Source organism: Neophocaena asiaeorientalis, unplaced genomic scaffold, assembly GCF_003031525.2.
Source record: "Neophocaena asiaeorientalis asiaeorientalis breed wild unplaced genomic scaffold, Neophocaena_asiaeorientalis_V1.1 scaffold212, whole genome shotgun sequence".
In the NCBI taxonomy this organism is placed as follows: domain Eukaryota; kingdom Metazoa; phylum Chordata; class Mammalia; order Artiodactyla; family Phocoenidae; genus Neophocaena; species Neophocaena asiaeorientalis.
This window is the reverse complement of record NW_020174046.1, coordinates 4,924,296-4,944,997: the sequence shown is the minus strand read 5'-3', so window position 1 is coordinate 4,944,997 and position 20,702 is coordinate 4,924,296. Positions and strand designations below refer to the sequence as shown.

The 20,702-nt window shown below is 38.9% G+C and overlaps 1 protein-coding gene across 10 annotated transcripts in view; it reads right to left on the bottom strand.

Annotated features, from left to right (window-relative positions):
- The window catches only part of LMO7 (LIM domain 7), a 195,687-nt gene that overhangs the window by 41,976 nt on the left and 133,009 nt on the right, over nt 1-20,702 (bottom strand). For 4 of the 10 annotated variants that reach the window (XM_024753956.1, XM_024753953.1, XM_024753955.1 and 1 more), the window contains exons 5-10: nt 19,796-19,826; nt 18,869-18,982; nt 14,511-14,709; nt 9,902-10,154; nt 9,266-9,508; nt 5,628-5,657 (exon numbers count right to left, since the gene is read on the bottom strand). In XM_024753956.1, coding sequence (XP_024609724.1) covers nt 5,628-5,657; nt 9,266-9,508; nt 9,902-10,154; nt 14,511-14,709; nt 18,869-18,982; nt 19,796-19,826 — 870 coding nt within the window. Of the gene's footprint in view, nt 1-5,627; nt 5,658-6,634; nt 7,343-8,652; nt 8,932-9,265; nt 9,509-9,901; nt 10,155-14,510; nt 14,710-18,868; nt 18,983-19,795; nt 19,827-20,702 lie in introns of all 10 variants that reach the window. The other 6 variants (XM_024753958.1, XM_024753961.1, XM_024753959.1 and 3 more) reach the window with 4 other exon arrangements.

Below are 20,702 nucleotides of genomic sequence, written 5' to 3'. Positions count from 1 at the left end.
CCTCCCCTGACCACCCTACAAGACGAGCTAATGCCCCTCTCCCCTGACTCACATTATCCCTCAATGCCCCTCTCCCCTGACTCACATTATCCCTCAATGCCCCTCTCCCCTGACTCACATTATCCCTCGTTTTCTCCATAGCATTTATCACCATCTGAATTGTATGGTCATCACCTGCCTCGCCCTGTAAGATTATAAAGCAGGAATTTTTGTCTGACTTGTTTGCTGCTGTATCACCAGCGCCTAAAAGAGCGCCCAGCCCCTGGTAGGTGCTCGTAAATGTCCTAATGACCTAGATAATCTTCTCCCACTTTGACAAAGCCTTCCTGCAAAAAGCGATCTTTAGTTATACCATTCTTGTGGCACTTAACACTCAGCATTATGTCATATGTAGTGTGCAAGCATGCATGCATGTTTAGCTTTCCTCCCTCACAAGTTCACATGCTGCCTGGAAGGAAAACACATTAACAGGGCAATGCAGGACACACTCATTTAACATCTGTGGTAAGAATGAGGTATGATTTAGCATATTTAATCATGCAAAATAAACTAGCTATGAAATGTTTCTAATTTTGTAAGAAATTGTGGCTCCTCCCCAAAGTTTTATACAGAAAGCTTTATAGGATTTATTCAAGAATATTAAGGAATTACATATATGAGTACATATATGAAATTATATATTGAGCTGTTAACATCATATATAATTAACTAGGTATGACTATATAAAAATCGTCATATGATTTGAGAATATAAACTCACTTAAGTCATAACTGCAAAGAATAAGGCTATATGAACTAATACAATAACAGACTCACTAAAAAGAAAATTTTTTCAGGACGAAGGTATGAGGGGAATGTGGATGCCCAGCACATGAGGTTACACAAATTCCAGAACAAAATTGGAAATGTAAATATTTTAAGTAATCTTTTGGTGGGAGGAAGGCTGGACAGTCTCAATTGGCCCAGACCCTTTCAGCCCTCACCCTCCTGCACTATGAAACCTTAACATACGTCTTTTCAGAAAACATGGTATCACCATGGGTAAAGGCTGCATCACCCTCCGGGGAGCCCGAAGCACAGAGCCTGGCACACAGGAGGTCCCCCCAATATGAACAAAGTAAGCCAAACAACGGCTAGAGTAGACAAGTCCCTGTGGAAGGCAGGAATATGAGCCCCTTGTGTTCCCTGGGATTGATAAAGTTACCTCTAGAAAGCCTGGCACATTCCATACAGGTTGAGCCAGGCACCACAATGAGACAGGAAGTAAGACCCAGCAGAGGCACCATTTTTCATCCCCACCTAACACCACTTAACTTTTCTCAGCCTCAGTTCCTTGTCTGCTAAGCCAGGAAGGAGTCGTTAGGAGAAATAATGGGTCAGGTTATGTTGATGGCATTTCAATAACCATCTGGTGCTATACACCAACTATTCTTATTAAGGCAAATATGCTCATTAGAGATCTACTGAAAACTAACTCCCAAAGCAGTTTCAAATTAGAGAGGTCACCCCAGGCCACACTGATAAAATCGAGAACTTTTTGAGTGTAGGAGTCTTTCAGCCAGATCATGAAGAATTCTTTCCTTCCTTATCAGAGTTAACAGCATAATATTAAACTTCTGAGGGCTTGCTGTGTGCCAACAACAACCGCCGAGCAGTCTCCATAGATTACCTCATTGTACGAAACCCTAGTCTGATTCTAGCAACTCAGGAGCTGCAGGTCCTTGGGAAAGCTGTGGCATCTGTTTCTCTTTCTCCACATCTCTAAAATGCACATAACACCTACCTGTCTACCTCTGCAAACTGAGATACTATTTACTAGCAAATAATTCCCTTGCAGTTCATTTACCCTTGTATTTCCTTATTTGCAAAAGCTCCAATTTAAAACTGCATTTGGATTTTTCCCAAAAAATACAGGTCTATTATGTTGCATTTTCAGTTGAATAGAATTTTTTTAAATAGCATGTAGGGTGAAGAGAGAAAGAAAGGGAAGTTTAAGAAAAAGGGAGTAGATTATAAAACAAGATCACTAAAATCTTATTTTCTTTTCCCACAGTGCAGGGACTAGTGTTACGATATTTTTTTAGAACACAATCTCAGGAAATTTATAGATGAATATCTAGGAACTAAGGGATCAAAAAGGAACAACATGTAGCAAAATTTCCTAAATATAAAATCACCGATAACCTTATATGGCAAACAGAAATTCCATGATGCTAAGTTTGGGGTCCCCACCTTTCAAGGGAAGATAAGAATATACCTATTTATGCACCTCTAAATATATTTCCATTAGGTGTTGTAGGAATTCTCTGAAGAGTAATTAGTGCTAAAACCAGGGTAAGAGGCTTTAGAATTACCATAAATTATAATGATAAGATAACACAAGAGACTTTTCCTTTATAGGTTTAGAGTCTAAATCAGTGTTTCTCTATAGCTGCATTATTGACATTTTGGGGCCCCAAAATTATTTATTGTAGGGGGCAATCTTGTGTACTGTAGGACATTTAGCAGTATCTTTGGCTATAAAAGCACTAAATACCAGTAGCAACGCTCCCCTCAACCCACCCAACGTGACAATCAAAAATGTCTACAAACATTGCTGAATGTCCCCTGGGGGCAAAATCTTCAGAAAGTAACTCACATCAACTTTGTTTTTCCTTCCTTCTTGTTGTCTTACGTGTCTTAGAGTTCTACAGAATTTTTTGGCCAAAACCCCATAAGTAAAATATACGTGTCTTAGTTGTCTTTGATTACAACTTCACCTTGAATCAATGTTCATTTCCTGTTGCTACTGGCAGTAGACTCGATGGCTTAATCATATTACAAAATTATAGCTATATACCATTACAACTTCTTTGTCATTAACAGCTTCTGCCAAGAGGCATCATAACCAAATTTTCAAATGTCACAGGACCATAAGACAAATCATGCAACACAAAAGCACATATGAGAAAATGACTGCCACATACAAAGCGTCTTACTAAAAGTAAAGTGAGAAGTGTTAAATGCCAAATAAAAAGCAAGCCAGAAATGAACAATCTAAGCCTGCAAAAGGTGATGCACATTTCTCTTTAACCTGGTTCTTACCAAAAAAGAAAGCATTCATGTTATAGGCAGTTATTTTTCCATCACAGGATGTTGAGCAATAATGATTTTTCCAGGTAAGTGTTCCAAGCTTGACAACATACACGATGTCCAGAGGAATACCACCCAGAAATATCACTTGTTTCATGTTTATAATCATTTACAAACATGTTTATAAACATGAGATGAACTCTAGATTAAATGTCTATACTCAATCCAATTTAAATCTTTTTTTGTTTTCACTGCAGATCAATTTAAGAAAAACATTGGTGACTGAGAGAATTTTTTTTAATCCCAAATAATATATTTTAATTGCAAGTGGTCTAAAATGCACTTCAGTTTTCTGAAGATATATCTGTATTACTTTCCATTATTTGACAAGTCATGCATTATTCATCAGTCTCCATTTACAGACAACCTTGCTTTATTTGTGTTACCTTGGCAGTAAACGGCATGGGGAACAGCCTTTAAAACAAACAGTGTACTATGCAAGCAGCAATCTTGAAACGGTCTACAGAAGGCATTTGCTGCTGCTGGCTGTGGCCCAGGAAGACCCTTAGCTTGCTGAGCCTCAGCATTTGGGTTTTTCTCTTCTTTCCCTAACCCAGTCATACAGTGTGTTCCTAAGAGGGAACAGGTAGAGCCATTGGAAGAGCTGTACAGGTTTACATTCGTGTGAAGCACTTGTACTCAGTGTATACGTATCCCCTTCAAGAAAAACAACCTGCTTACATTATAAAGCCTTATTTACCAAAGAAAATTCCTCTGAAACTTATCATTCAAAATGTTTGATACTGCAAAGATTTGTTTATCAAGTTAAAACAGCTTTCCCATAATGAATTGAGATTAGCAGATGCTTAAGCGTCATGCTAAAAATTGCCTTGTTCACCTTCCCTGATGGAAACGCTTTAAGCACACATGAGAAACTGGATAGGAGATAATGTGCCTTTGCAAGGCACACTTAAAGCATGCTGGGAGCCTGATTTTTAAAATCAATGGCTGAGAAGTACTTGAAATTAGTTGCCCATCGCTCCCTTACATCTTTGACATCTAGAATGGCTGTATTGCTTTAAATAGTAATTATTAGTACCTTCCAAGATCTCCACATTATCAAAATTATCCAGAGCTATCAAAATCAGAGAACCTGGGACTTCCCTGGTGGCACAGTGGTTAAGAATCCGCCTGCCAACACAGGGTACACGTGTTCGAGCCCTGGTCCGGGAAGATCCCACATGCCGGGAGCAGGTAGACCCGTGCACCACAACTACTGAGCCTGCACTCCAGAGCCCGCGAGCCACAACTACTGAGCCCGCGAGCCACAACCGCTGCAGCCCGTGCAACCCTAGAGCCCGTGTTCCGCAACAGGAGAAGCCACAGCAATGAGAGGCCTGCACACCACAATGAGGAGGGGCCCCGCCCCCTCACCATAGCTGGAGAAGGCCCGTGCGTAGCAGCAAGGACCCAACGCAGCCAAAAATTAATTAATTAATTAATTTAAAATTAGAGAACCTTAGAGATGAAAAGCCTTAGGCAGATTAAAATATTTGACATACTTAAATCTTCTTCTTGATCAAAAAGTATTAGCTGTTAGGTTCACAAAGTTACAGAAAGTTTGATATAAAATATTAAGATGTAGCCAGCTGGTTATTCTGCACTAAGAATGACTAAGTCTACATAGTTAGTGTGTACTAAAAGTAAAGAAGTATTTATTTTAACTCAGTTATTCTAGAAAGGGAAAATATTTCCAGAAAATTATTTTTATCATATTTTATGTCTACCAGGTGACTAGAATTAAACAACAGGACAGTCGACCCTCCGTATCCGAGGGGGATTGGTTCCAGGATCTGCATCCTCAGATCCAGAGGACCAATGTAGACAAAAACTGGGAATTAGTTCTAAATATAGTTCTTGCAGCTATATTGGAAACTACCAATATTTTAATTTTTTTGCAGTTTTGGAAGTCTGATTTGCCTTTATAATACAGCCATGTTATAAAATTTTACCCTAATCAGGAATCTTGAAAATGTTTCCAAATCCTACTAAGGGAAGACTAATGCCACTCACCATCCCAACTAACAAAGCTCCCCTTGAACTGAGAGTACACAGATAATGCCAACTGCATGCATTCCAACCTCTTTTTCCATCATAGATATTCTAAAACATAGTTATTTGGGCTTCAACATCCAGAAATGAGAGGTTTGGTCTATGCAGCAATCAGATACCAAAATAAATACACCTAATCTCAGGCACGTGTTTTTGTGACTTTTAATCAACTCCTTAAGGGAAAAAAAAAAAAAAAGGGCCTGAATTTTCGACTTCTAATAAAACAAACTGTTGCTGTCCTATAGGACTTCATGCACTGGGCACTCAGACAGAAATATTACCATTTTGTTGCAGAATTAAGAAAGATTTCCCGTTTTTTAAGTCTCATGCACAGCACAGAGCACCCCCATTTAGTGACATGCCAGGATAGAAGTGCAAGGACGTATTACAAAAAGGACAAACAAAATGCAGATTTTTTTTTTTACTGTGAGCCACAAAACTTACCCGTTCTCACCATAAATCTTTTGAAAGAGTCTAAGAAATCAGAAAACCAAAAATTAAAAGTCATTTTTTCTAGTTGTGTTAGTTTCTAAATCAGCATCTTTAAGAGTTGAACTAGAGATGGACAAATCTCAAAAGGTTGTTTCTTCAGTCACATTCTTGATCATGTCTCAAAATCTCATTGATCTCATATCTCAAGGAATTCAGATTAAGATAAAGAATTTCCTGATTCCCTCTGAACCAACAAACCCATTTTTAAAAAAGCTTCCTGTTGCCAGGAACTAATAAGTTAGATTTAGATCTACTAATTTCATTTAACCCAATATTTGTCGATCCCAAAGTTCAACAAACTGAACAGTCATCAAAACAGCAAGTTGCATAACACATAAATGCAGACTCATTATCAAAATGGCCATAATTACATACATGTAAAGTGTAGCAGACAGCAAATAACATTCATGCATTTTAATAATGTTTGCACTGAACTTTAAACCATAAATTTAAAAAGTCACACATCGATAGTCCAAGAAGTCTAGGTCAAAATCAAAATCAAGTTAAATGAAACTTGCAATGCCATATTTTAATGGAAATTTTTACACAAAAATCATGTACTCCGAAATATGAGAAACATGGAAAACCAAACAACCAGACTGTTTCAGAAATGCCTGGACTTGAGAATAAAAGTCTGTAAATATAATTGGAAAACATTTTCGTGAAACGTCAATGTGTTAGAATAGTATCATAGTCATCCTTAAGGCCAAGGGCAACATTTGTGTATACACCTTCTTAAAACAGGTCTCAGAGAGGTGATGTTGAGATGTGCAAATATGGAATTGCACTTTTTCCACACAAAGACTAAAGGTTTCTCAAAGCAAAATCAATGTTTTACAGGATGCTTCCAAATGGCTTATGACATGCAGAGCTGGGCAATACGATGCCACTTTCTCACACAAGAAAAGTCACACAAGACCATCCATGACAAGCAAATCCTTGCAGAAACACACTCTGACCTCTCCACCATCAGCCGCTTCCTGTGCCTAAGCCTGCTGGCCTCCCGGATGGACTCCCACTTCTGTAAGTCGGCCTCGCTGCAGGGACCAGGGGTGAACCTGACTGGAGGCACAGTAGTTCCCAGCTTCCAAGATTGGATCTTACGAGCCAACATGTCATCTTTCTTCTGCCTCCAGGAAGGAACTAACACTCTACAGCTATTACTTTTTTCTTTAGGTGGGCATGTCCTTTCAAGTACACAGAGAAATTTTGCTTGAATTTCCGGAGGAAGAGTCCAGGGTTCGGGGAAAGGGACTGGCTGGTATCTATCTGGGGCTCCCGACAGAGGCACCTCTTTCTTCTGTGCTGGAATGCGGCGAACAATCATATCATCTTTTTCTAGGTCTGGAAGTACAAGTTCACCTTCCCTACACTGCAGTATTATATCTTGCTCTACAGGATCGTCTTGCCCAGAAAGCCTTCTTAAGTCTTCGAAAGCCCGAAGAACACATGGGTTTGCATGGAAAGCCCCAGTCTTTCTGACAAAGAAATCATCATTCTCTAAGTCAGGATCCAGGGCTGGCATCTCCAGGTCATCTGGTGTATAAGAGAGATTCTTTCTGCGTGTTATGAGCCTTGGGCCAGCAGTGGGATCAATTTTGATATGTGTTTCAGAAGACAAGATGTCATCAGAATATGTCTGGAGGGCCTGAAGTAATAAAAACTGACTGAAGCATAGAAAAGAAAAAGGAAGGGAGAATCTTATTAAATTTGGGGAGAAAAGGTAATTAGGTAGCAGACCAACTAGCCAGTCACTGCGGGTGAATTATTTTGGGGGGCCATGGGAGCGACTCTTGCTGGGAAGAAAGACCAGCATTTAATGCCGTAATCCATGACTTTCCTGGATACCATTGAAAGGAATAAGAGCAGAGTGTATCTCTCAGTGGGCACCACTGAGGCCAAGTGATGGGGCCGGAACAGGAAGAGAGTGAAACTCCCTGATACACACAGTGTTCCCTTCCACCCCTTCCTCATCCCATTGGCCACAACGACCTAAGTCCCCTCCCAGAGGAGCAGCAATGATCTTCAAGAGCTGAGCAATAAGCACTTTATGCAACAGGCACAGGCGGTCAGCAGATTAAATAAAATGCTCTGAAGCTTTATTAAAGGCTCCTGTGAATCTTCTCTTTGCATTTTCCCACCAGTCTCGCCTGTCCCAGTGCCTGTCTATAAGTTATTTCCTTTCTCCACAGCTCCACACATAGCACAACTGGAAAATTAGGTCAACTGCCTAAAACGCCTTTTCAAAACGGTTTTCCCAAGAACTGTCTATGCCACATGTAACTATATACTCTCTTGTACGTGATTGTGCTAAAGAATATTTAATCCTATAGAATTTCAAGCTCACATGCTTGTACAGAAAGCACGATGTCATATGTTATGCTTTTGTAACTAAACATTAAGTGCCTAAGTGTTCATGACTCAGCGCGTCATGGTCAGAGGTTAAAGTAGCAGCAGAAGCTGGCACAGGTGTCACAGGCCAGACTCCAAGCAGGCGGGCTCATGCAGGCAGGTACACCTGGGCTCATCCGAAGCACCACTAGTTCTCCTGGCTGCATGGGCGTCCCGGGAGTTTCTGGTCCATTTCTTAGCCAGTTCCAGCAAGAGTGAACATCTCTGACAGCTGCTGTCTAGCCTATGATCTGCTTTTTGTATTCTACTAAAAATGGCGGAGCCTGAATCCTCATCGTCAGAGTCTGAATTCCCTCTACCGTGGAGTGACACAGAGAAAGGAAAGAGAAAAGAAGACAAAGAATTGGAGAACGATGCGACTAAAAATAATGTCAAGCTCTGGCTATGGAGAGGACTTTTTACGATCCAGATCCTAAAGTTTAAATTTAAACAGTAGTTTTTTCAGTTAGCAATTCTACAGATGTTGAAGGGAAATTAACCTCTCTCATGAAAAGCACACACAGAATGTACCCAGCCAGGGTACTGAGTGGACACCAGAATAAAAGAAACATGCACACAGACAAACCTGAATCCCTGAAATTCTTTATACCATGGTTTATAAGTTTCCCTTTTTATTCGTTTCCAGTTCACATCTTCTGGGATCCAGCATTTGGGAAGAAACTGATCAAAAGCATTCCCTGGGCTTGGCATGATTGGGCTTAGCTTTCGCACATAAAGATCATCCCTTACAGTGTTGGGTATGCTTGTCTTTTCTTCTGCCTCTTCCAAATAACAAGAGGAGTCTGAAGTTTCTTGTACTGTTGGCCAGTTCTCCACGTTTGTGCCCCAAGTTCTCCTCTCGTTACTGTTCAAAACATCCAACCAGTTAAGACACCACGTGAGCAATTTGTGACACAGAACACAAGAGGCATGCTTTCTGTCTCACAAAGTTTACACTGTGAATGCAGCCAATTAGTTCCCATTCTCATCAGTCTCATCATTCCAGCTCCTACAACAAAGTTAAGGCATTATAATAGCATCTCATTTTAATTAGAGAAGAGCTTGATACAGAAGGGCCAAAGACAACTACAAAATGTGTTAAAAGAGAGAGACAAATTGCAAACCATCTGGGGTGTTACTTCACATATTAAAAATCAAGAGCATAATAGACATTCCAATCCAAGAGAAATTTTTCTGACCTCGTCATTCTGTATAGCCCAGTGGCTAATGGGTCAGCAGGAGAAAAGATTGGTGCACAAGACTTAGGAGAGATGCTTTTCGAGATGAAACCCTCGGGCCTCTTTTTCATTTGGAATCTACGGTTGGCTAAGTCATCCAAAACTATATCCGGCAACCTCCGTTCCTCCTCCGAGTCTGATCCACTTTCAGAACCATACACCTCCTTCTGATAGGAATCTGGATTCGAAAAATCATGCTTTGCTCTGCTGATTTGATGGGAAATAAAAGGATTCTTTTTGTGTCCACTGAGCTCAGTCAACACAGAAAAAAAATAATGGAAGAAAGTAACACAGCAGAGCTCACAATGAACAATGTAAGTCATCCAGGAAGCTGAAAGATAACCAGTGAGCTAAAGGCATGCATCTAAAAAAAGAACCGGCAAATCATACGCTGACATTCTAAAACGGAAGAAATCTCTTCAAGATACGGATGACTAAAAATATAGGTAAGTAAAAGAAATACTTCATTAATGAAGTTTTATGTTATCTGTGAAATACATTTTAAGGACCATTCCTTTTTACCAAATTTAAATATCCTGGCAAATTCACAAAGCAGACTGAATTTTAAAATTCTACAATCAGCTCGCATCCCGGTACCTTGGAAATGTTCCATCGGCTTCTATGCAGACTGGGCTTGCCCAGGTTCTTCTGTTATCCTCATTTTTGTCCAGCTTTTTCTTCCTTAAGGGCGCCGGCACATAGGATGGCTGTCTACCCTTGTTGGGTAAAAAGCGATTAAATGGTAAAGCAGACTTTGGTTCAACAGCCGAAATCCTTCGATATGACATATCATCTTTATTATGGTCCTGCATTTTGAATGTAAATTCAGAATCTGTGTCACTTTCACAACCTATTTAAAAAAAAAAGGCACAAGAATTTGCTTTACTCTCCAGATTACTCGTCCAACTGAAACCCACACAGCATGCCTGCTTTTGTCTTTCCCTTGGAAACCCAGTGCTCTACTGCTAACTGCAGGGAATATTTTTAGAAATTTGTCATGAAGTTGTGATAAGACCCATCAGGAGGAACTTGCTTTGCATACTGGAGATGCATGCAGTACATTCTTTCACTGTTGCACATTCTAAGCAGAAGAAGTCCCGGTTTATGGCTGAACCCCTTTTCTTCCCAGTCTTCCTTGCCCTCACGATTTGTCATAAAATTTGTTGATGGAATACATGTGAATAAAATCTAGCAATCAAGTCAAAGGTGCCTAAAACGAGATCTGAATGTAGTTCGAGGGAAACTCAGTCATTTAAAATAAATCATGCAGTCACCCAAAATTTCTGTGAGGCGAGAGACAAGGGAAGACAAAGAAAGAGATGCAAAAAGCACAAAGAAGTTTGATAGATCCTTGTGAGACCCCTATGAGCAAGAATCACACATTACACATGAGGTTGGACCAAATGACTTCTAATGTCCCCCCAAAATATTAAGAGAACACAGAACTCGAGGCTTTTTCTGATGGTGGTCACGGAAATATTGGGAACCTTGTATTTTGATTCAACATCATTTACACACAAATTTGAAAGAATACACTTTGATACACCTCAAGGTCAGATAGATGCAAACACTAATCTGTTCTCAAAAAAAAAAAAAAGTCAGTTTGTTCTTTTAAATACATGGGAAGAAATGAGGGTACAAAACATCACAAGAGATACGATATAGATACGATAGATACAAGCTTCAGCTGCCTCCCATTCTGCCCTTTTCTTCCTGCCTCTGTGTATTTGTTAAGAAACTTTGCAAATGTTGCATGCTTCCCGCCGGAGCTCTCAGAGGCTGGCTGTGCACAGTACCTGAGGACCTGGGAGCTGTGGGCTCTAGGCAGGAGCACACCTGCAGGGTAAACCTGAGTCAAAGGCAGTCTCGTCCCCTCCCCCGTGCCTGGCACGAGTCTACAGTAGTAACAGAGAGGAGGCTACAGGAAGCGGTTGAACACACAGCTAGGAGACCTTGAGACGGGAACAGGGAAAGGAGAGTCATGGAAAGAAAGGAGGAAGTATAGCAGCTATGATCAGAAGGATTAATAGTCAATAATCTTGCGCTTTGTTTTTACTGCCTCCTAAATTAGTACATTTTTTGAAAATAAGAGAGAAATGTCAAGGATTCTTGCTAAAATCTTGTACATGTGAAATTTGTACAGAAGATCCTTCTACTTCGGAATTTTTTAAGCTTTTTTTTTTTTTTTTTTTTTAGTCCAGTACAGTGTGCTGCAGAGTAGGCAAATATTCTTGATCTGGTAAGAGATATGGATGAAAAATGCCACCAGCCATATCAGTAAACAAAGGATACTGCGGCCAGCCAGCCATATCAGTAAACAAAGGATACTGCGGCCAGCCAGCCAGCAGCCACTGCACCTGTCCCCGACTATGCACCCTGAGGGGATTCAGGATGGAGAAAAGCAGGCTACTCGCCCCATATAGTTAAGGTGTGTGTCAAAGGAATGATTTCAGTGAGCCCAGACTCTTTCACCTTTCCATACATAGGAAAGCTTGAAGTTCATTAACTTGAGATGTCTGGCTTTTTTTTTTTTTTTTTTTTTAGTCCAGTACAGTGTGCTGCAGAGTAGGCAAATATTCTTGATCTGGTAAGAGATATGGATGAAAAATGCCACCAGCCATATCAGTAAACAAAGGATACTGCGGCCAGCCAGCCATATCAGTAAACAAAGGATACTGCGGCCAGCCAGCCAGCAGCCACTGCACCTGTCCCCGACTATGCACCCTGAGGGGATTCAGGATGGAGAAAAGCAGGCTACTCGCCCCATATAGTTAAGGTGTGTGTCAAAGGAATGATTTCAGTGAGCCCAGACTCTTTCACCTTTCCATACATAGGAAAGCTTGAAGTTCATTAACTTGAGATGTCTGGCTTTTCTTTAATTAACAGTAATCTTTTGATGTTCTGACTACCTGAGTGAGTTGTTTTTTGTTTGTTTTGTTTTGTTTTACAAAGACTCCTATTTATCCCAGCTCCACCCTCACCTCTTCAGAGCAGTCCCTCAGAACTATCTGAGACACTGTCTTCTGGGCTTAAGTCCTCAGCAAGTCTGCTGAATAAAACATAATTCTCAACCTTTAGATTGTGTTTTTGCTTTTCTTTTTTTCAGTCAACAGAGGCTTCATATAAAACTAAGGAATATGACTTTGCAATTCTGTTAACCTAAAAATATCATATTATATTGATCATCAATTTGGGACTACAACCTGGTAGGCAGCAGAATTTCAACATACTGATCACAAAAATGTTTTATCATCCTGGTGGCCCCCAGGATTTTCTTATTTTTTTTTCCTTAGTTGTAATTACCACGTCTTCACTTCCACCCTCTTCAAACATGGTCTGCAACTCCCTTCCCAAGATCAGGAAGCAGCATGACAGTAAGCCTCTGCTTTTCCTCACAAGGGCCGGCAACCCAACCCAACATATCTGAGGACAGTGCTTCAAGTCACACCACCGGACCGCTGCATTTGAACTGACTGGAGTCTGTATACTCCCACACGCCTTCAATACGGGTCCCTTTTATTTCTGTTGGTCAGATATGAATTCAAACATCACATGTGTTAGGTTCTTCAGTCAGGACAAAGTAATGTAGTGGGTTGAGAATTTCAACCTCTGCTTTTACAGCTTTAATCACTCAGGTGAATTATGAACTCATTCATTTCCTTAAAACTATTATAAGAGTCATCTGGGCTATGAAAACATTAAAGCTAGACAGCAAACAGACAACAAATACAGCAGTAATTGTAAAGGTTAACGCAAATAGCCATTCACTTTTTAAACGTCTAAATGCCACGACTACTCAAAAAGCTAAAGAATTTGGGGTTTTGTTATAATATTTGTGGATTCATTCTATTTTTGAAAAACAAATTCATTGTACATTGCTTTTATGTAAATTTACATTAAAAGAACAAAAGCAAATAAAGGTTGAATTCTAGCTAATGATTGCATGCTGAAGCATTTAGGACACGTGTAATGTTCTCTGAAGTGCCTCAAAAAATAAGATGGATAATAAATGCATAGAGAATGAGAGCTTGGTATGTGATAAAGCAAGCGCAGTAAAATGTTATGGTAAAACTAGGTGGCAGGTACATGGGTATTCATGTAAAATTCTTCCAACTTTGCTGATGTTTGAAATTTTTTATAATAAAAACATTAGGCCGCAAAAAAAAATTAGGAAAAACACTTAAAATAAAGAATAATAATCAAAATAAACAAGCAAAGTAAACTCTCTAACAATCCGGCAAAAACTCACAACCAGAACTCTCAATTTTTCATGCTGATGGTGGAAGCACAGAAATAGTTCAAGAAACTTCACTTGTGGTTTCAATCTAGTCAATTTAAATTGCGAGAGGCATACAGTCAGAAATTTCTGACACCACCCAATAGCCAGGGGAAAAAGGCTTGCATTTAAATAACAGATTTGACCACAATATTGGGATTTTGAAAGAAAGTTCCTTCCCACAACAGAAACTTTCATTAACACATTCCTTTCACACTTGTCCTGGGTTTACTCTGACCCTGACAGACGCAAAAGATGTTTTCTAACACAATGCCAGTGTTGTTACTTAATCAAAGTTTAGCATAATATTCTATCATGACAGATATCAATCATTTCTTTTCTTAGGTGGAGATAATTATTAAAATATTTTCCTGTTTTTTCTTAGTTGTTTTTTTTTTTTTTTATCTTTTGCAGAAAAGTAAGAAAAGGAAAGAAAGTTTATTCAGGAGCTAGAACAGACTTTTATAGAATCTTATTTACTTTCTTTTTTATGTTTAGATATATCAGTTACTAGGCCTCAGAGGCAGAGATTATTAAACCTGAATCTGGAGAGAAAAGAATTAGGATAGATTATCGCTGATAAAACAGGTCATAGTTAACTGTCTCTTCCCCAAACTCCTCTAAAAACAGAAGATTAAAAGAAGTGAAACTATCACCCCTCTAGTGGCAATATAGTGAGGAAGGAACAAGACAGACAGAGAGACAGAAAGAGAGACAGAGAGAAGGAAGGAAGGGAGGGAGGGAGGGAGGAAGGAAAGAAGGAAAGAAAAGACACCCCCAATTATATTTCCATCTCTACAAAAATATACTTCTTGGCGAAATTTTTGCCTCAACAGTTTCACTCCCATTTTTCTACTCTCTCCAATTCCCAATTTTCTCTCAATACACAAAGAAATAAAAATAAACCGTCCAGTCCAAAACGTAACTCACCTTCACGTGCCCCCCTCAACGTGATATCAGAGGAGCAGCTTGTGAATGACCTAGACCCCAAAGAGTCCAAGCTTTCAAATGAATCTTCTCTCTTATAGTTGCCTGGAGGAGCAAGAAATTCTCCACGCTCAGCGCACCAGATATCACCGTAACCACTGTCTCTGCCACTCCTCTTCAGGAAGCTGGACTCTTCAAGTGCCTGAAGAACATTTTTTAAAGACTTGTAAGTTAGCATAAACTTCCAAAAATGTAATCAGTTATCGCTTATTGATTTGCAATAGTTCAAGTTGTGCTGCATTTGATAGGTGAGGCAATGAGACTGCCCCATTAAATATCAGAAAAAAATCTGATAAAAATCAGAATATAGGGCTTCCCTGGTGGCGCAGTGGTTAAAAAAAAAAAAAAAAAAAAAAATCAGAATATAAATCTGCAAGTGTTTTCCCACAACTAATACTTGGCACTCATGTGACTATATGGAGGTATTCCATATTATTTAATAAGGTAATAATAAGGGGGAACATTTTAATAAAAGAAAAGCTAATAATTAGAGTAACATTCAAAGGCTAAAATCAATTATTATCTACAGTTTTCTGGCAATAAACATGAAAGGAGGCAATGAGAAAAGCCAACCTTAATTTTGATATCCAAAAGGAGAAAAGTTAATAAGATTATATTCAGCCTACCTCCAGGAAATATTAGGGCTCATTTTTATTAAGTAAACAAAAAAGCCATAACAAAGTTCTTTAACAGAAAGAAAAGTTTTAAAAGAGAGAGGGGCAAGGATAGCAGGCGTAACACTTCACAAATTCGTTTATTTTCACTCAAAACCTAGATGTGAACCAAGGAAAGTAGACTTGTTTGTTGAATATAAAACATTTTCCCTGGATCTAAATGAAATACTTGTTTAGCTCATATAACAGCTATATAGAAATATGTAAATGTTATTAACCATAGGTTTGTAAACCATATAGAACTTACTAAAATAAGTATTTTTAACTAACATTCCTCTAGGAAAGTTAATAGCAAAATACAACTGGACTTTTTAAAATTAGCATGTAAGTAGAATTTATAAAGCCTTTAGCATAGTTCTAATACATAGTACTCAATGAATAGCTAGTAACTATAATTTTTTTTAATATGGTGAAGGTAATTTTGTTACAATAGTAAAAATCAGAAATGTTACTTTCAGGTGATGATACTAATACAGAGATAGGAATTCCTAGGTTCTTTTTTATTTTTTTTTTAAAGCAGAGGGTTTTCTTTTCTTTTTTTTTCTTTAATTTTATTTATTTTTGGATGCTTTGGGTCTTCGTTGCTGTGTGCGGGCTTCGTCTAGTTGAGGTGCACGGGCTTCTTATCGTGGTGGCTTCTCTTGTTGCGGAGCAATGGCTCTAGGCACGCAGGCTTCAGTAGTTGCAGCACACGGGCTCAGTAGTTGCGGCACGCAGGCTTAGTTGCTCCACAGCGTGTGGGATCTTCCCAGACCAGGGATCGAACCTGTGTCCCCTGCGTTGACAGGAGGATTCTTAACCACTGCGCCACCAGGGAAGCCCCAGGAACTCCTAGGTTCTTTAACAACCAAATGTAATATGTCAACTTTCATTAAATCATTATTCAGAAAAAAAGCTATGAAAGAGAGTTGGGAGACAATTGGGATGTTCTGAATATAGACTGGATATTAACTAATGTGGAATTCATGACTGTTCTTTGGTCTAGTAGACATCACAGGTATATGGAAGAATATTCTTACTGTTAAGAGATGCATGCTGAGTATTTAAGGGTGAGTTGTCTGCAATTTACCTTGAAATGATTAATTAAAACACAGATAGATACATAAATAAAGCCAATATGGGACATGTTTAATGATTAAATCCGATGGAACACAGGTGGGTATTTGTTGTACTATTCTTTCAACTTTTAATTAGGAACATTCTCAAGATACGATAAAAAGCTGAAGAAAGAATGTTTACAATGAATAATTAGCAGCTGTCTCAGGCATACTTTTGGCTAAGACTGGATGTTAATTCGTGGTTGAATTGTTTGACAAATGTTTAAGTGCCAGTAGGGTCTAGTAGACTTATGTGAGATTTCATATATTTTAGAGCCACACACACCCTGGAATTAGAGTTGACATCCTAGCATGAAAATGAAAGTGCCTGCTTTGTACCCTGTTTCCAAGCGGGTAGGGAAGCTGGGTTTAGTGCTGGTACCACCAAAATACTTCTTAAAAAATATAGGTTTTAAAATTCTAAGTAAATCTTTAGATTTACCAGGTTTCTTAGACACACACTTGTTGAAGCCTTAGAGTTCAACTCAAGGAGATGATTTTTGACCTCGTAAGTGTTAAAGATAATGATGATGTGCCACCATGGTTATAAAAGAACCTAAGTTTGGCCCCGTTGCCTGGTTCCTCCCCCTAACCCCCACCAAGGACTCTACTCTGACAAGTCACCTAAAATGAGTCACCTACAACTTATAGGATGACTAAGGGTCAACAGCTTACTGCAAGTATTTTTTTTAATATATATTTTGGATTGGCCATTAAGCGTTATCTATTTAAGGGAGAAAAGTCTGATGAACACAATGGTTTTGATTTTAACAGAACAGATGCAAAACAGCTCATATATTTACGCACCTCTTATGGCTCTCCACACTCCACAATAATGGAACGGAACCACAACTATAGTTTTACCTATGAAAATTCTTTTTTTTTTAATAAATTTATTTATTTACGTCTGCATTGGGTCTTCTGCGTGGGTCATATGGCTGCGTGGGCTTTCTCTAGCTGTGGCGAGCGGGGGCTCCTCTTTGTTGTGGTGCATGGGCTTCTCATTGCGGTGGCTTCTCTTGTTGCAGAGCATGGGCTCTAAGCACACGGGCTTCAGTAGTTGTGGCATGCGGGCTCAGTAGTTGTGGCCCACGGGCTCTAGAGCACAGGCTCAGTAGTTGTGGCGCACGGGCTTAGTTGCTCTGCAGCATGCGGGATCTTCCCAGACCAGGGCTCGAACCCGTGTCCCCTGCACTGGCAGGCAGATTCTTAACCACTGCGCCACCAGGGAAGTCCCTGAAAATTCTTTTTTATCTACTCTGATTTTGATACTGGTGATAGGAAGCAGCCTCGAATAAAGCATTCCCAGCACAAACACTCTACTAGGATGATTCAGCCTGAGTCAGACTGCCATAAAAAGAACCAAAGGCTGTAATGAGAACACTAATGCAAGAGCCAAAGTCCTATGTTATTTTTAACTGGATGTTTTCTTAGCTGAAATACCTGTAAGGCAAGGCTTTGCCCTTGCTCAAATCCCTGCCACATTCATCCTTCAGAGCCTTGCCCTCCTCCATTGCACTGACCTACCTGTTCATCTGTCTACATCAGAGGGTTGTGCTGTAAGGATGGGTCATCAGCCTTGTATGAGTGTTTTCTCAACAACTAGTACAATGCTTGTGCATGGTATTATCTCAGCTGTTATCTGAATTAACTGTTTTAAGGAATTTAAATAGGGTATTATCAACTCTTTACAATTAGAAAATAAAAATCCAGAAGGAATACCCTAACCTTCTAGACTATAATCCCATCTCCCTATAATGTATGTGGCTGGGTTCAGGCAAAACTATTTAGAGATCAGAGTAGTTATAAGGCAAAGTGATCATTTTCATCCTAAAATTTCTATCTTCCAATTATAGTAACTAACATTTATTACATCCTTACAATGTGCCAGAGACTAATGTTAAATGCCTGATTAATCATCATAAAGACCCATCAAGCAACTAATATTAATTAGATGATCATACATTATTTTGATGACATATTTTCTTCTGCACGCAGCAGATTCTCCTGCATAAATACCCCCATAGTGAAGTTCATTTTCCCATTTGAATATTACGAGTGAAGATTTGGCCAAGTCTGGTCAGCGCTGGCATTTGAGATATAATGACTCATGGCAAGACAGTAAGATAAAGAAATGAGTAACTTCCATATATTTTAATAGCCTTGAAGCACCTCTCTATTACAGGTTAAGTTCATAATGAATATAGAAAGAGTTACGTTCTATAAAGTGCCTAAGAAAGAAAGTAAATTAGTATTTTGTTGAGTTACCTAAAATTAAGAAATAAATACGTATACCTATATCATATACCCTGGAAACTGCTCTGAAATACTTACTCCCTCCTTGTGGTGGCTTACAAAGCCAGCAAATGAGTAACAATCCTCTCCACCCATCCCAATCAGAGCCGCCATATATTATAGAGGGAGGAGAAGAAGGCAGAGGGCATGTGGAAAAAAGAGACAAAGGGGAAAGGGGAAGATGAGAAGCAGTACAAGTTAGAGTAGTTGTCTCATATAGATAGAGTTTCCTTACCTTAGTCAGAGCTTGTCCTAAAAGATTCTCAAATGCTTTCAAATTAAGATAGGGACCATTATAGTAGGGGTTACTTTGTGCTTTTCTTCCCAGCCAGTACAAAGTTATCAAAACCTTTAAAAAAAAAAAAAATTCCAAAAAAAAAAAAAAAAAAATTCCATGAAACAACAAGATCAGTCTATTTAGTAACTAATGGCAAGGTCAAATGCAAGTGAGCACTCTAGATAAAAGACAGTATCTATGGTTGAAAAGTAGATTTTCTTTTAAATTATGTAAAGGAGAAGGGTCACTAAAAATGTTAATTCTTCTTAGATTTCCATCTCTGAGCACATTCTCAGAGCAAAAGCCTAGACCCCAACAGGTATTTATACTCTACCGGTACACATGAAGAAGGAAAAAATTTACAGTAAGAAAACATAAATTAAACTTTTAAAGTAATAGTTTTCCAACAGTCTTACAAACTGCACACTTAAAATCAAAAATTCTCAGCTTCCCTAATAATGATATTGAGCTCTTATGTTTTTCAATAAAGCCGTCACATTTTTAGAAATTCTTCTAATATGCAGAATATTATAGATATAAGTCTACATTGGGCAATTGCCCAGAGTCCTTAAACGTTTAGTGTTTTTCCTTAAAGTCTGATTTTGGTGGTTTCTGACTTGCTCTCCTAAAAATCCCATAGCCTATTCATTTGCCTTTACCACATTACTAACATGTAAGGACCCACTCCCTAGATTTAACCCACCTTCTTATACTATGAGATCAGAAAATACATGTTTCAACCATATTTAAACACAATTAGAATTTGTTTCTAGCAAAACTTAGAAAAAGGATAGCGAATATATCAGATATTTTTAGATCCCACTACCTTTTCACAAAACATGTAAGTAAAAAACCATTTATAATGTCCCATTAAATATATCTTACATTTTTCACTCTCCTATCAGTCTCTTCTTGCCTGTAAAGAAAAAAGAAAATATCCATTAGTAATATCTATGAACCTAGAAAAAACTCATTTGTATTCTAAAGTTCTATGAATATTAATACCACCTGGAAGTTCAGAAACCTTAGTATATTATCCATCAGAAGGATTTTTCCATATTCATTGATTTCATGAAATATAATTGTCAGTTTTCTATAAAAAGCAAGGTTGTCTTTTTTTCATTACTTTATTAATTACAGTCTGATTTTTTTTTTTTTTTTTTTTTTTTGCGTTACGTGGGCCTCTCACTGTTGTGGCCTCTCCCGTTGCGGAGCACAGGCTCTGGACGCACAGGCTCAGTGGCCATGGCTCACGGGCCTAGCCGCTCCGTGGCATGTGGGATCTTCTTGGACCGGGGCACGAACCTGTGTCCCCTGCATCAGCAGGCGGACTCTCAAACACTGCGCCACCAGGGAAGCCCCAGTCTGATTTTTTAAATGTGTTATTTGCATTTATAAGTTTTCATTTTAAACAACGTTTAAACCCAATCAAAAGGGGAAAAAAATCAATGCGTGCTCACGGCAGAAAAAAAATCAGGAAATGGGGGGAAAAAACCTTAAATAGGAAAAAACAAAAGTAATTTTGCCCTGAGTTTTCTTTTCCACTTTGCGTGAGGGATTTTTCACTCAAGTTCCCCAGAGAAAATTGCTCAGAGACCAAACCCTGCAGATGTTGAAAAGTGCAGTTTAAAACATAGCCGTGAATCTCTGCCTAAAGAGATTTCACTCTATTATAAGCATCATGAGTTTCCCCCTCACCTGTAAAAGGGCATGACATTCGTGGGAAAAGTTAAAGAGGCAGATGTCACCGCAACGTTGAGGACGAGAAAACATAAGCTAATTAACAAAGCGA